The sequence below is a fragment of the Syngnathus acus genome, chromosome 11 (genome assembly GCF_901709675.1).
Source record: "Syngnathus acus chromosome 11, fSynAcu1.2, whole genome shotgun sequence".
NCBI classification, from domain to species: domain Eukaryota; kingdom Metazoa; phylum Chordata; class Actinopteri; order Syngnathiformes; family Syngnathidae; genus Syngnathus; species Syngnathus acus.
Window position 1 is genome coordinate 4,718,586 of NC_051096.1, and position 13,827 is coordinate 4,732,412.

Below are 13,827 nucleotides of genomic sequence, written 5' to 3' on the forward strand. Positions count from 1 at the left end.
CTATGACAGTAAAACCACCATTGAAACAAACGAAGAAGACGAAGTTCTAACCGGAAGTCTGCATCCTCGAGCTCACGTCTAGTCAAGCTGTTAGCAAGCATTTCACTCTTTGAGTCTACAGAAATAGTCTATTGTGTCGTACAAAGAACGGATATTATTCAAATAATTGGACCTATTAAACGTACTTTTTTATTTATTTATGTTCTTTATAACTGAAGTGACGTACTGCATCTCGAGATAATTTTGCCCATACTGTTGCTTACCTTCTTCTGACAATGAGTGGCAAAGTACAAAGGAAAGGAAAGGTAAGGTCAAATTCTGCGTTAACTTATCCATGTATTTCATTGCATAGTTATATACACCAAGTTAAATGTCACCATTTACAGCGCGTTTTTTTCTGCTGTTGGGGAAGACTAGTAGGATTAAACTTAAAACTGGTTCTCATTGAGCAGAGGCGAAATGAGACTTTACAGCTAATGGAAAAACTCGCAGCAATCCTCATCATGCACCGTATTAACCTGTCGGGTTTTAAAGAATTGCAACTTGGGACGTTTGCAAACAAACTTATCCATTTCAAAAATCAAGAAAAAACAGAATGCTGGGACGAAGAAGCAAGACCTAAAGGAGTCGGTCACCCGTGACAAGAATGTGGCGACTACATCAAAAGGGACAGAGGCCGTTGTGGCTCCGAAGGACGACGTGGACAGCAGCAGTAGCCCCAAAGAGTCCGAAATGCCACTTGAAGGAGATGAGGCAGTGAGTGAAGGTAAAATCCTGGAACAATATGTATTACTGGAGATTAGTGTAACTTGGGTATGCATTTTCTTCTAACCAATGCCTCTACCTCTTCAGCGGCGGCAGCACGGTCTCGTGACAAGGTCAATGAGCTGAGCCGGCAGCTGGAAGACATCCTCAGCATCTACTGCATAGATAAACACTCGGATGACGCCCTGGCCAACGGCCAGTCGCTCAGCCTCGAGTTCAATGGGCTTAACGATGACAATGGGGAAGACGGAGACCAGGGAGGCGCTTGCGGTGGAAACAAAGAGCAGAAGAAGATGCAGGAGAAGAAAAAAGTCAAGGGTCTGGGTGAGGAAGAGTGGCAAAAGTGCTCGCACCAACATACCAAAAATAATTGCCCCAAAATGGTACAAGTTGTGATTGAATGTACAGACAGGAAGCTCATCTATCTACTGGTCTGCAATTTGTACTTCATTTAGCAAATGTATGAAATTCATTTTTATTACTGTCTTTTATTTTACAGGCAAAGAAATCACCCTCCTCATGCAGACTCTCAACACATTGAGCACCCCTGAGGAGAAGCTAACAGGCCTCTGCAAGAAGTACGCTGAACTGGTGAGCATTTTCTTCTCAATTTTTTTTTTCTCCCTTCAAAATCAGAAAATGTGCTTTTCTTAACGGCATTAGTGTGTTTGGGTAACAAGTTGGAGGAGCACCGAAACAGGCAGAAGCAGATGCGGGCGCTGCAGAAGAAGCAGACGCAAGTGGTGCAGGAGAAGGACGGCCTGAGGAATGAACACAGCAAGGCCATTCTGGCTCGCAGTAAGCTGGAGAGCCTCTGCCGGGAGCTGCAGAGACACAACCGAGCTCTCAAGGTGCGCACACTCACGGAGCACAACGAACGCATTAGTGGAACCCTTCAGATGTCACAATTTATCTTTTTTTTTTGTATCACGTGTCATCCATCCCCTACACTTTAGTTTGGATTTTATTTTTCCCTCCGCAGGAGGAAGGCATCCAGAGGACCCGACTGGAGGAAGAGAAACGAAAAGAGGTGACTTCACACTTTCAGACGACGCTCAACGACATCCAAGTTCAGATGGAGCAGCACAACGAGAGGAACGCCAGCCTGCGGCAGGAGAACACGGAGCTGGCCGAGAAGCTCAAGAAGCTCCATGAGCAATTCAAGTTGCGAGAGGAGGTGCGTCGTCGCCGCTTCGAGTGTGAAAAAGAAACATTTCAGCTGGGCTAAATGCGCCTTGCTTGTCCAGCACATCGAAAAAGTGGTGAAGCACAAGGACCTGCAGCAGCAGCTGGTGGACACCAAACTTCGCCAGGCGCAGGAGCTGCTGAACGAGTCGGAGGAACGCCACGACGCCGAGAAACATTTTGTAAATGACGACACGCACGTCGGCGCAAGCGTCCGCTCTCGCGAGGGCTCAACTCTCTTCTCTTCATCAGCTGCTGCAAGAGGCGCTCGAGTCTCAGCGCATGTGCGAGCTGATGAAGCAGCAGGAAGGTCACCTCAAACAGCAGGTTTCCCATAATGCTTTGCTACTGCTCCATTTTAATGCTGACTTGAAATGCACCACTAAAGCTTGCCTTGCGCTTTCCTAGCTCTCCCTGTACACTGAGAAGTTCGAGGAGTTCCAGACCACCTTGTCCAAGAGCAACGAGGTCTTCGCCACGTTCAAGCAGGAGATGGAGAAGGTGAGGAGTCTGACGTCTCTACTGGAGCCGCGTCCGGCCTAGCTTTGACTTTGTGCACTTCCCTCAACATTCGAACAGATGACGAAAAAGATCAAGAAGCTGGAGAAGGAGACAGCCATGTATCGCTCCAGGTGGGAGAGCAGCAACAGAGCTCTTCTGGAGATGGCTGAGGAGGTAATGACAACTCAAATAAACGTGCTCAATATTTTGAGGACTGACGCAAATAGCAAAAATCCGTGAAGCAAAACTCAAAACACTATGTTCTGCTCAGAGGTTTTGCATTTTGGTGGAAACGCAACGTTAGTTTTCATGTTTCCTCGGCCAGAAATCCATTCAGGACCGCGAGTTCGAAGCGCTTCAAGGTAAAGTCCAGCGGCTGGAGAAGCTGCGGCGCGCCCTCAAATTGGAACGCAACGAGCTCAACAAGAAAGTACAGAAGCTCAGCACCACACCCGCGGCGCCCACCTCCGACTCGGAACGCCCCTCCCCGACGCCCACGGACTCTCCGCCGGAAGGCGGCTCGGACGCCGCCACGAGCAGCGCCAGTCACGCTCTTCCCGAAGGTGGCTCCAAAGAAACAAATTGTAAACCGAAACAGAACACGGACACGCACGTGGAGGCGCCACAGCCTGTCGCCACGCAGGAATGATAACAATATAACAAACACCTTTCAACACGCCTCCTTTTCGGTATTCACAAATCTAACTCTTCTTTTAAGTCTCGCATTAGATTTAAATTTTGAATTCTTCACGTTACATTCACAGCATCAAATCGAATCAGTTTTGAAAGTAACTGACCACGTGACATCTTGATTTTCTACTAACTGATTTTACATTCCCTCATAGACAAACACTTGATCGCTTCAAGAGCCATTACCGTTACATTACACGTAGTATTGTGAACGCTACTTGACGGAACTCTAAAGATGTCACCAATATTAGCCAGTAATATTAATGTCCTCTACATATTTTTGTGTGCGTTTATGTTTGGGGACCGCTATGCAACACACACTTCCTTGCTTCTTTTTCCTGTGGCAGTCTGAAGTGGAAAGCACTTAGAATGTATTCTTTCTCCGTCGTGTCCACACACCTGTCGTCTTTCACACAAGTAAGAAATTCATAGCTCTCAAGCTTTGATTATTACCTCATGTTGAAAAGTTTAAATGGAGGAATTGAATTAGTTTTCCGTAAACATGTCATTTCTTGTTTAGACATACATTTAAAAGCCAATGATTCCGTAGCACTGGGAATTTATGTATTTCCTTCTCGTCGCAGACAACAGATTCATTGAACACGCAAAAGAATCACATTCCTTTTTTCTTTTGCTGTGGTTTTGTCTCCTTCTAATACTTTACATTTTGTTAAATAAAGGAACTGAATAGTGTATTTTTTTGGTAAGGCTTTTTAGCATTTTTAAAAATTTATTTTGAAATGCGATGCTTTTACTTTCTTCCGGTTCATTCTCAAGTATCGTATTTTGAAAGCCCAACCCGGAAGTGTTGTCGTGCCCGTATTTGTGTTGCCTTGACGTTGGAGTGGCCAATTGACAGAAAAAAACAAGAGATGGCTGCGGGACAAGACAAGTGGACCGGGCCAGTTGCGACTTCGGAAAGCTCTCGAACGTGACCTTGACCGTCCACTGAGCTGTTCCGATCTCTGGGTTGGCTCCACGGTGGCCGCTTGCACCATCGTGTTCCTCCGGCCTGTGAACACTGACACGGGTGAGCATCGTCCAGCCAGACGGAAGCGATTTGGGCAATCTTATTCAAGCCCGGGAGACTGTAAGTAGCATCTTCTGATTCAAACATATTAGTAGTGATTATATTCCATCTGCTACAGTTTCTCGTGTACCCTAAAAGGACAAGGTTTATTGTATCATGTGAGACCCGCATCCGTGACGTCACGCGGCGATGGGGATGAAGCCGCACCCTCAAATGACCCTACCACATAAAGTCCTAGGATGGAAAGACGTTTCATAAAAAGCCTCGATGCTCTGTGGACCCTGTGCAGAAACTCTGACTTATTAGTAAAAAAACAAATTATATTACTCTCTTCTACTAGTGTATGACCTATTTGCACACAACTAGGAAAACTAAATGTTACTAGTGAGGAAAAAGTTTCCACAAGTTGGTATCTGTGCTATTAGTAAAGTGTTAGAATTTTATAAAGTCACAAATAATATTAGGAGTATGCACCTTGTGCATTTTTGCTACTGTAGTAGACTCAAATGTCAAAGTTTTCTGCTTGAGTTTAATTTGATGGATTAGTATGTTTCAGAAGGGATTAATGCATTTTTGCAGTGTTGTTTTGCATGATTTAAAGTATGCAGCTGGCAGCACTGCTGAGTAAGCAGCACTCAACTTAAAGACTGGGAGTGCATTGATCGCAGAAAACTTTGTCTTAACAAAACATTTATCGGACTTCGATTGCTATTCCCATTTAATTGCGCGGGTGTGTTTGTTTTGCTTTCTTAGTCAGTGCAAAAGCACCATGGCCGGCTTCTCCCTCCATCTGTGATAGGTGAGTCAAGCTGGCCTCCCCGGCCCCCTCTCAGCCCCCCACCCCAGACCCTGACCCCGACCCGGATCCGGAGCCTGGCCCTGACCGGGCCCGCAGTGTTGAGGACCAATATGTAGGGGAGGGCGAGTCCAGTCAGCCTGAAGTGTACCAGGCTCTCTCTGACTACAAGGACGCCGAGACCATCACAGGTAGTCATCCCGTAATCTCCTGCAACTTCTAGTATCGTGAGGTGAGGAGCTTTGTTCCGACAAGTGGTGGCATGTTTGTGTGCTTTTAGATGTGTGCAACAGCACCGACCTGCCCGAGTTTGAGATCATCAGCCTCCTGGAGGAGCAGCTGCCTGTTTATCGCTTGCGAGCCGACACGGTTTACGGCTACGATCGCGATGACTGGCTGCACACGCCACTGCTGGCCGCCGACGCTCCGCTCGACCTAACCACCGAGCAGATAGAAGAGACGCTCAAATATTTCTGTAAGTCTTTCATCGATAACTTCAGAAAGCTTCATGTACAAGTTCAACTTTCCCCGATAAATCCTTCATCTTGACAACTTCGCACGAGTATCGTTGGTCATCTCTAAAGTAAAACGGCGATTAAAATAAACCACGTAGTCGACGGTAGCAACTGTAATATCGCAGAGAGCCGATCATCGATTGGACAACGTCAATAAGCGCCCGCGGGTTGTGCGCCATGGAAAACAACAACATTGTTGGCGTCATTACTGACGAACGCCACACGCAAACTTGACCTGGCACGACCTCTGAGAGAAATATTCCGGGCAGCTGGAAAAATTGCATAATGTCGCTCGCTAACCGCCTCTTCCTCGTCCGCGTGTGCGTGCGTGTGTCCTCGCAGTGCTGTGTGCGGACCGAGTGGGCCAGATGACAAAGACCTTCAGTGACATTGACGCTGTCACACGTCTTCTGGAAGAGGTGAGCTCACGCGTATGAGAAGTTGTGAAGGGAAAACAAAAAGAGTCTCAGATGTTTTGATGCGTGTGAGAAGTATTTTTGGACCTCAAACATTTGCGCTATAAATATCAAATAACATCAAAAGAGTCTAAATGTAGCTTCTGGTCTTGTGTGTTAGAAAGAGAGAGACCTGGAATTGGCTGCGAGGATCGGTCAGTCTCTTCTGAAAAAGAATCGAGTTCTGACTGAGCACAATGACTACCTGGAGGAGCAAGTGGGACAAATCACAGAGGAGGTACACACACACACACACGATCAATTTATTGTTTTTGTGAGCAACATCTTGACTTGAGTGTGATCTTCTGGTCTGGCAGGTGGCCCAACTGCACCATGAGTTGAACCTGAAGGATGAGCTGCTTCAGTTTTACACCAGTGCGGCCGATGAGAGCGAAGAGGAGTCCGGCGGATCCCCGACGTCAGTCAGCATTTTCAGTTACTTCATAAAATAAGATGAGAACAGGAAAATATGCAGATGAGCCACGTCTTAGTCTGAGAGGCGAGTTGTGGAAAAAAAAAAGTGCTAAAATTTGTGTGGAGTTGACATCCACCCAAGTAGGTTATTGTTGTAATTGCCAATAGATGCCACAAGATGGCGGTAGACTTGACAAAATGAAGCTCCTCCTTTTACTTGGTGAGCACCAAAATGCAACCAGAAGCCACCAAAGCAATACTTTTATATTAATCAGGGTGGAACACAAAATAAAACTGTATGAGTTGCTAATTTTGTTCTCAATGTGCTCAAAGGGGCAAGAAGAGTCGAGTGGACGCTGCCGCTGGAGGTTTCCTGAGCGACACCCTGCAGAGGAAACTCAAAGAGCTGGAAGAAGAGAACCTGTCGCTCCGCTCAGAGGTACGCCCGTGGAGTTTTTTTCTCTTGATGTCATGATGACATCATCCTGACGTGTTTTATTTCCGTGTGCAGGCGAGCCATCTCAAGTCTGAGACGGAGACGTACGAGGAGAAGGAGCAACAGCTTGTCAACGACTGCGTGAAGGAACTCAGTAAGCTTAATTTGTTGTCTCTTTAGATTTTGTGTTTTCAATTTCAACTCCAACTTTTTTTTTTCCTGCAGGATTGTCCAGTCTTCAGATCTCGACAATAGCGGAGGAGCTCGCTCGCAAGACTGACGATGCCTCGCGGCAGCAAGAGGAGATTACGCACCTGCTCTCCCAAATTGTGGACTTGCAGAAGAAAGCCAAGTCTGTGAGTCATACAAATAAGAAAAAAAACAGTCCATTGTTTCCTATGCTTGTCCCAAACTTTGTGTGTGTGTGCGCGTATGAGCAGTTTGCCGTGGAGAACGAAGAACTTTCACAACATCTGATCGCGGCCAAGGATGCGCAAAGGCAGCTCACTGCAGAGGTAAGTCTCACGTTGTCATGGCGACAGTGTTAAAATTCAACTCTCCAATATGAGATGACCTTTCAAAATCACAATTCCACCAGCTGCAAGAATTGGAGGAGAAGTACTCTGAGTGTATTGAAATGCTGCACGAGGCCCAGGAGGAGCTGAAGAACCTGAGGAACAAAAACTATGCGGCGGGCACGCCCAGACGCTTCCATCCACTTGGATTGTACCCGATGGTGAGGGTTCGAGCGCCGTCTTCACGCTATAAATGCACGTGTGTGTTTACAAGATGCACCTCGGGTGTGTGTTTGACAGGATTCCCTGGCTGCGGAGATCGAGGGAACCATGAGGAAGGAGCTGAGCCTAGACGACCCTGACTGTGAGCAGCAAAAGTATGGATGCATATTTCATTTTATATTCGGAATGTCATACGTTTCATTATTATTAAAATCGTGTTTGTTTACACCGGCAGGGTCCAACGTAAGCGTATTTTCGAGACGGTCAAGAACGTGAACCAGGCGGTGCGTCAGCGCTCTCTGACCCCGACCAGCGCCAACATCCCGGGCTCCAATCAGTCGCTCTCCTCGCGCACCTCGCCGATGTCCAGCGGGCTCACCAGCCCTCATTCCAGCCTGTGCGGAGGCGACCTGGTTGGGGACGGCGTCGCCCTCGACAACCGCGCCCAGACCATCCTCATGGAGACGGCGTCCAATCAGGAAAGGTGAGGGAATCGACGGCAGGTTTTGAGCATTTTTTTCAACCTTTCTCAAACCTTCAGGAGAGCAGAGGGCCGAGAGAAGACGGCAAACGGAGCTGAGGATTTGCGTCTGGCCCTGCGCCGCCTTTCCCTGCGCCGTCAGAACAACCTGAGCGAGCGGCGCTTCTTCGAGGAGGAGCGGCGTCGAGGCGGCGGTCTTCCCGACGCGGCGGGCCAAGGGAGCATCATGACCCCCTCGGAAAGCATCATGTCGCTGGGGAACCTTCACCTGTGGGCCACCAGGGGGCCCTACCTGCCGGACAAACTGCAGATTGTCAAGCCGCTCGAAGGTGAGAGCGGGGCAAAAAAGGAGCGAGAGAGCAGAAGGAGGAGGAGGGAGGGGCAGACACCCGAGGGAGAACGAGGGGGTGGCTGGGGCTGGGTGAGAAAAACCGGAGCTGGGCTGGAGAGGGAGAGGGGGAGGAGGTGGGCGAGGGACAAGGCCGGGAGCAGGAAGAGGAAGGCGGCCAGCGAGGGGAAGGGCACGCTACCCTCGCTCATGCTCTTCAACTCTTTCTGGTCTCTCATGCATCACCACAAGTCAGGCGCCTTTGCGTCACCTCACACTTTCTGCAGGGACACCAAGCCCAGAGCGTGGCTCTAAAAAATTAGCATCGCATGTGGCAGAATATTTCATAACACAAAAATTGCTTTAAAAAAAGAGAACATGTTGATGCCATGACAATATTGTAATTAGACACGTTGATCTCAGTGTGATGCAATACCAGTCCACAATTTATTGATACATTTGATTCTTTCTCATTTTATTGTGCTGCTTCACCAAATGCTGTCATTTTCATTTTCGCTTTGATTTTAGTCCCCTCTTTTTTTATGTTCTTTCTCTCCACATTGTGTACTTTCCCATTCTTCATTTCACCATGTCTGACCAATAAAACATTCTCTGTCATTCAAATTTCATTTCTTCTTCTGTTACTTTTTGGCTGTCTTATCATATTTTGTTCACTCTGATCACCATCATCTCTCACTTTTTATGTATCTCATCCAATCACATCACGGGCACCATCAGCACAAAGCCGTCATACGTGTTTTTCCCCCGTAGGCTCGGCCACCCTGCATCACTGGCAGCAATTAGCCCAGCCCCATCTCGGGGTGATTCTGGACGCCAGACCCGGGGTCGTGTCAAAAGGTTACCGACCACTCGAACTGGAGCTTGAACAGGTTCTCCACTTCCCTCCACTTTACCAGTTAGCCACACCCACCTGATCACGGCTCACCAGTGTGCACACTGCACGCCCTCCCATGTCGTCCGCAGGTGTATTCCTGGGGCAGCTTTGAGGAGGACGAAGCAGGAGAGCAGTACTTCCAGAATCTTCCCACCACCTCATCTTCGGCCTCCCCGGCTGTGCCCTGTACCTCCTCCAGCTTGGGTCAGCCCTCGCCGCACTTGGCTCCAGCTTCTCCTCCATCTTCGTCCCCACATCTGAGCAACACTGATGCGCTGGGTGAGGCAAAACAAAAATGGAGTCAACCATGAAGGAAGTGTGTTATTTTTCAATATTTCGTTTTGTTTGCAGCTGCATACTATCCAGGTAAATGCATGGCCCATACAAGCTCCACCTACACTTTTACAACCTGTCGCATCCTGCATCCGACTGACGAGCAGACCCGGGTCACCCCCAGGTAAGCCGCTAATAGAGGTCATCCAAAATAATTCTAAGATATTTGTTTTTGTTTAACCGAGTTGGCTCATTTTGCTCGACAGTCTGAACGCCATCCCCGCGTCGTCCTCCTGCGTGATGACCAGCTCGCTACTGGGCACGCCCGCCGCAACACCCTGCACGCCCCGCAGGCTCAGTCTTAGACCATCTGAGTCTTCAACAAATCTCAGGCAAAAAAAAAACACACCCAAAAGCTCCTTAATGTACTTAGAAAATGCTAAAGACGACCTTATGTGCATTCCATTGGTCTGCAGAGATGCCACACGTACCACCAGCACCTGCCTGGGCCTAGTGCGCCTCCTACAGGAGAGAGGGATCTCTGCAGCGATGTATCACCAGCATCAGGGGTTGGATGCCAGTCAGGCCAACGAGGGGCTTTTATTCAGCACTTGCATCACTCCTAACAAACCCCCGGACCCCGACTCGTTGCATCCTTCCACCCCTTCGAACTCCCCCACAGGACAAGGGGCTTCAGCCGTAGCAACCTCCATGGGCTTTGACTTCAAGAGCCCCTCTTATGACAACTTCCTGGCTTCCAAGCCGGCACGTAGCATCCTGAAGGAGGTGACGGGGGTGACGAGGGGGCGTCAGAGGGGACGGGACTGCCAGAGCCAGACTGATGTGAGCGTCACCGTGCATAACCTCAACCTCCTCGACAAGGTGAAACGGCTCGGGGTCGCCGGGGCGGCGGGGGCCAGAGCGGCCAGTGCCGGCCCCATCTTGGGTGGGCCTCTAGGGGGGCTGCGCAGATCCGGCTCCCCCTTCGGGCCCGACGGGATCAGACGGAACCGGAGCTATCCGGCCAGCATGGCCATGAAAGCTCCAGGTCCTCCAGAGTAATTTTGCTTACTGACATTTAAGTAACCAATCAAGAGTGAGCACTGGCTGCTGGCCAGTTACATGGTCACGGTTTAAGAGGCTTATCATCACCAAATTAACATAACAATGGAGTTTATAAAAGATAAATCCAGTGTTCCTCCTCATATTTGCCTGCCATTAAATTGTAATTACCTGTAGTTGCCACAGGAGGGCAGTAAAGCATGACTCAAATCAAATCCCTTCATAGTTTTTGATAGTTTTTGACACCAAGATGGTGCTAAAGCACTACTGTATTAGAAAAAGCAGTAAACAGATATCTTTTCCCAGCAAACAACATATGTAAAAAAAAAAAACTGCCTTACACTTAAGCAAACTAATCTTGCAATAGCGTTAGTTAACCTTTGGCCTCAAAATGAAAAGCTTGAAAAGCTGTATAATAAAAATGTATTATTAAATGATTACCTCATTTGTAAACTTTCATGTTTGTGCAGGTCTACCTTGTGGTGTGGCCCATGAGATACGTATGTTTATTTACTTTATTTTTTTACTTGGTAATTGTTTATTCAATGTTTTATTTTTTTTATTTTGTTTTATTTTAGTAAGGTTTAGCTTCTCCCTTTCTGTGAAACGAGAGTGGAATTTGTGTTGTAATATACTTGCAGGGTTTGCGATATGTTGTTTATGTTGACAGTTTTTTGTCACATCTCTTAAATTATCATGAGAATGAGTGCAATTAATTAAATCGAAATGTTACTATTAATCCCACATATTAAATATGTAAACAGGAGAAATACATATAAAAATCTAAAATATAATTTGTGGAATTTATTTTAGTGGTTCAATTTAAAAAGTGAACCATTCACTTCATTCAGTTACTTATAATTCAAGTTAATTCATAGATTTTTTTGGGATCAAACTACATAATGAGATAAATGTGCAAGGCTAACAGAAAAAGTCCACACAGGTAATCAATCGAGGGTCGAACCCTGCACCAGTCAACTGCAAGGTAGACGTTAACCAATGCTCCACTATGCCACTTGCATTCATTAGTTCTTTTGATTCATGTGACGTGTCCATCTTGTCACAAGACACGTCAAAATGGTCAAATTATCTCTTTTTCATGAGTTTATTTCTTTTTTTAAATAAAGCTTTCAAACCAAAATTCAAACGCTGTCTGATTTTTATTAGTTACTTCTTACATCAAAACAAAAATCAAACAACGAATAATGTTTCTATTTTTACAAACTGCATCTGACCGTAATTTCAAATGACCAAAAGAGACACGGAGCGTTCAACCAGTATGAGAACTAAAATACTGATGGGGGGGGGATTTTCCCAAACGGCCAGTGTGTGTTTTATTCTAGCACTTTAGTCATGATCACCAGTAAAGCAAAGTAACAAAACGACATACGTGCGTCAATCAAAAAATTGGTGGGTCAAACCATATCTGTGAAAGACACACCAAACAAAATTCGAAATTTTCACGGCACTGTAGCATAATGGTATAACACTTGGTCTGGCGTGCAGGAGACATGGGTTCGAGTCTCGCTCTGTCAAACATTTATCTATTATACAGAGTAATGTATGAGACTCGAACTCGGTTCTCCTGAACTCCAGGCAAAAACTTAAACCACAAGACAAATTGAAATTACACCGGATAGGTCCATTTGTCTATATTTATCCATTACTTTGGATATGCTCGTCAAATATACAAAAGAACTTCGAAATTTTCACGACTGTATGGCCGAGTGGTATAACACTACTCGGGTTCAACACCCACTCTGTTTAACGTTTACAAATTAACCAGGGCGATGCCCAAGAATCGAACTCGAGTCTCCTGAATTTAAGGCAAAATCTTTATCCATTCGACTATTTCGGTTACATTTATTAAAACATGCTTCTTTGTAGTTGAGTGGTACTTTAGACTTTACAAAGAGTTTCAAAATACTCAATAAATACTAAAAACTCTCATCAATTTTCCAACAGGCCCTGGTTGAATGGTTAACGCCTTTGCCTCCTAAACGATGGAACCCTGGTTCGCGCCCCGTCTCGTCCCTCAAGTAACACTTTGCCGTTTTCCTCTCGCTTCGACGTGCAACGTCTGGATTTTTTTTTTTTTTCCCTCTAGTGACGTCATCGCAAAAATACTATAAAAGACGTCACAATTGCGACAATCATTCAGCACAGCACTGCGTACTCACATCACGTTCCAATGACAGGTTGCCGTCCCTTCCACTACGCATGTCCCACATGGCTGGGAGGTGCAGCTTTGGAGTTCCAAACCTCTATCCTGTCAAGCAAGCAAAAAAAAAAAAAAAAAGCCGTGAGTAACACTAAAAATTCATTGTATTCATTCATATTGATCTATTCTATTAGGAGAGTTTCACTTTTAATGTGCAAATTCCCAAATGTGCCAACACATGTAATGCAATCAGCTCCACACCCAAGGTTTCAAAGTCCTCAGACTGAAAAGCAGTGCCGGCTCTACGCAGGGGCAAGAGGGGGCAACGCCCCCTCAAACAGATGTCCTGCCCCCTCGAATCAAACTTATAGAAGTGAAAAATCCGCTGATAGAAACACACGTTAATCAGCCCCCTCTCTTCTCTCATGTCGGTGCAGTGTGTGTCGTCCCTCACACGGCCTGCCTGTATGACTCCGCGCCCCTCCGTAAACATCCAATCACTGTGAGTATGCAAATGAGGCAAGACGCAGCCAGAGAGTGTCAAGTTACAGTCAGCGCGGTAGGAGTTGGAAGAAGCAGTAAAAACTCCACTAAACTCGTCGTAGCGACCCGTGATATAACTAATGATTAACGACAACTCAAATAATAGTTAATATAACATTCATATTATATGCCCCCCCCCCTTGAGAGATTGCCACCTTATTGTGGTCAGGGGGTTTGCGTGCCTAAGAGCTATACCAGCAGAAGCTTTAATCTTCAGGTGGGACACCCAAGCTGGACAGGTCTTAGTGTAGAGGCCTGACAGAGTGCAATCCACTTCTCCAGGTTGAGATCTGGACACACAGCTAACAACTGCCGTGAAGGAAACACTAACAGTGTTAAAAATGTGTAAAAAAAAAAAAAAAAAGAACATGCCCCCTTCACATTTCTGACTGCCCCCTCTTATGTGCATTCCTAGAACCGGCCCTGCTGAAAAGTCTCCGTTTATGTACCAAAATACTGAGTCATTCAAAATTGGTAAAATTGGTTCTGTAAAAGGCAACAAACTGCTCCTCTAATAAATTGCCTCTAATAAAAATGCTGCATAGTAGAAAAAGAAGGAA

General features: G+C 46.5%; 2 protein-coding genes across 2 annotated transcripts; both read left to right on the forward strand.

The window, feature by feature from the left end:
- The first annotated feature begins 35 nt into the window (after nt 1–35).
- Nucleotides 36–3,834, forward strand: txlna (taxilin alpha). The gene is made up of 11 exons (XM_037264794.1): nt 36–305; nt 586–766; nt 853–1,089; nt 1,265–1,356; nt 1,446–1,616; nt 1,748–1,942; nt 2,013–2,132; nt 2,203–2,277; nt 2,359–2,451; nt 2,530–2,625; nt 2,777–3,834. Exons 1-11 carry the CDS (start codon nt 276–278, stop codon nt 3,098–3,100), a joined length of 1,614 nt encoding a protein of 537 aa, XP_037120689.1. The 5' UTR covers nt 36–275; the 3' UTR covers nt 3,101–3,834.
- A 1,144-nt stretch (nt 3,835–4,978) lies between these two features.
- On the forward strand, nt 4,979–11,210 carry LOC119130831 (trafficking kinesin-binding protein 1-like). Its single transcript, XM_037264777.1, has 18 exons — nt 4,979–5,158; nt 5,248–5,442; nt 5,825–5,901; nt 6,059–6,175; nt 6,255–6,355; nt 6,685–6,790; nt 6,863–6,941; nt 7,013–7,143; nt 7,228–7,302; nt 7,386–7,523; nt 7,603–7,679; nt 7,760–8,008; nt 8,066–8,334; nt 9,105–9,223; nt 9,318–9,507; nt 9,580–9,685; nt 9,768–9,893; nt 9,978–11,210. Exons 3-18 carry the CDS (start codon nt 5,851–5,853, stop codon nt 10,561–10,563), a joined length of 2,520 nt encoding a protein of 839 aa, XP_037120672.1. The 5' UTR covers nt 4,979–5,158; nt 5,248–5,442; nt 5,825–5,850; the 3' UTR covers nt 10,564–11,210.
- Nucleotides 11,211–13,827: the final 2,617 nt, after the last annotated feature.

What these genes read in the sequence shown, in the direction of transcription:
- txlna (XM_037264794.1), top strand. Translation starts at nt 276, where the DNA reads ATGAGTGGCAAAGTACAAAGGAAAGGAAAG. An exon ending in GAAAAAAGTCAAGGGTCTGG is followed by an intron (nt 1,090 to 1,264) that starts GTGAGGAAGAGT and finishes TTTATTTTACAG; the next exon opens with GCAAAGAAATCACCCTCCTC. An exon ending in ACGACGCCGAGAAACATTTT is followed by an intron (nt 2,133 to 2,202) that starts GTAAATGACGAC and finishes TCTCTTCATCAG; the next exon opens with CTGCTGCAAGAGGCGCTCGA.
- LOC119130831 (XM_037264777.1), top strand. Translation starts at nt 5,851, where the DNA reads ATGACAAAGACCTTCAGTGACATTGACGCTGTCACACGTCTTCTGGAA. An exon ending in ACCTGTCGCTCCGCTCAGAG is followed by an intron (nt 6,791 to 6,862) that starts GTACGCCCGTGG and finishes TTCCGTGTGCAG; the next exon opens with GCGAGCCATCTCAAGTCTGA. An exon ending in TCGAACTGGAGCTTGAACAG is followed by an intron (nt 9,224 to 9,317) that starts GTTCTCCACTTC and finishes TGTCGTCCGCAG; the next exon opens with GTGTATTCCTGGGGCAGCTT.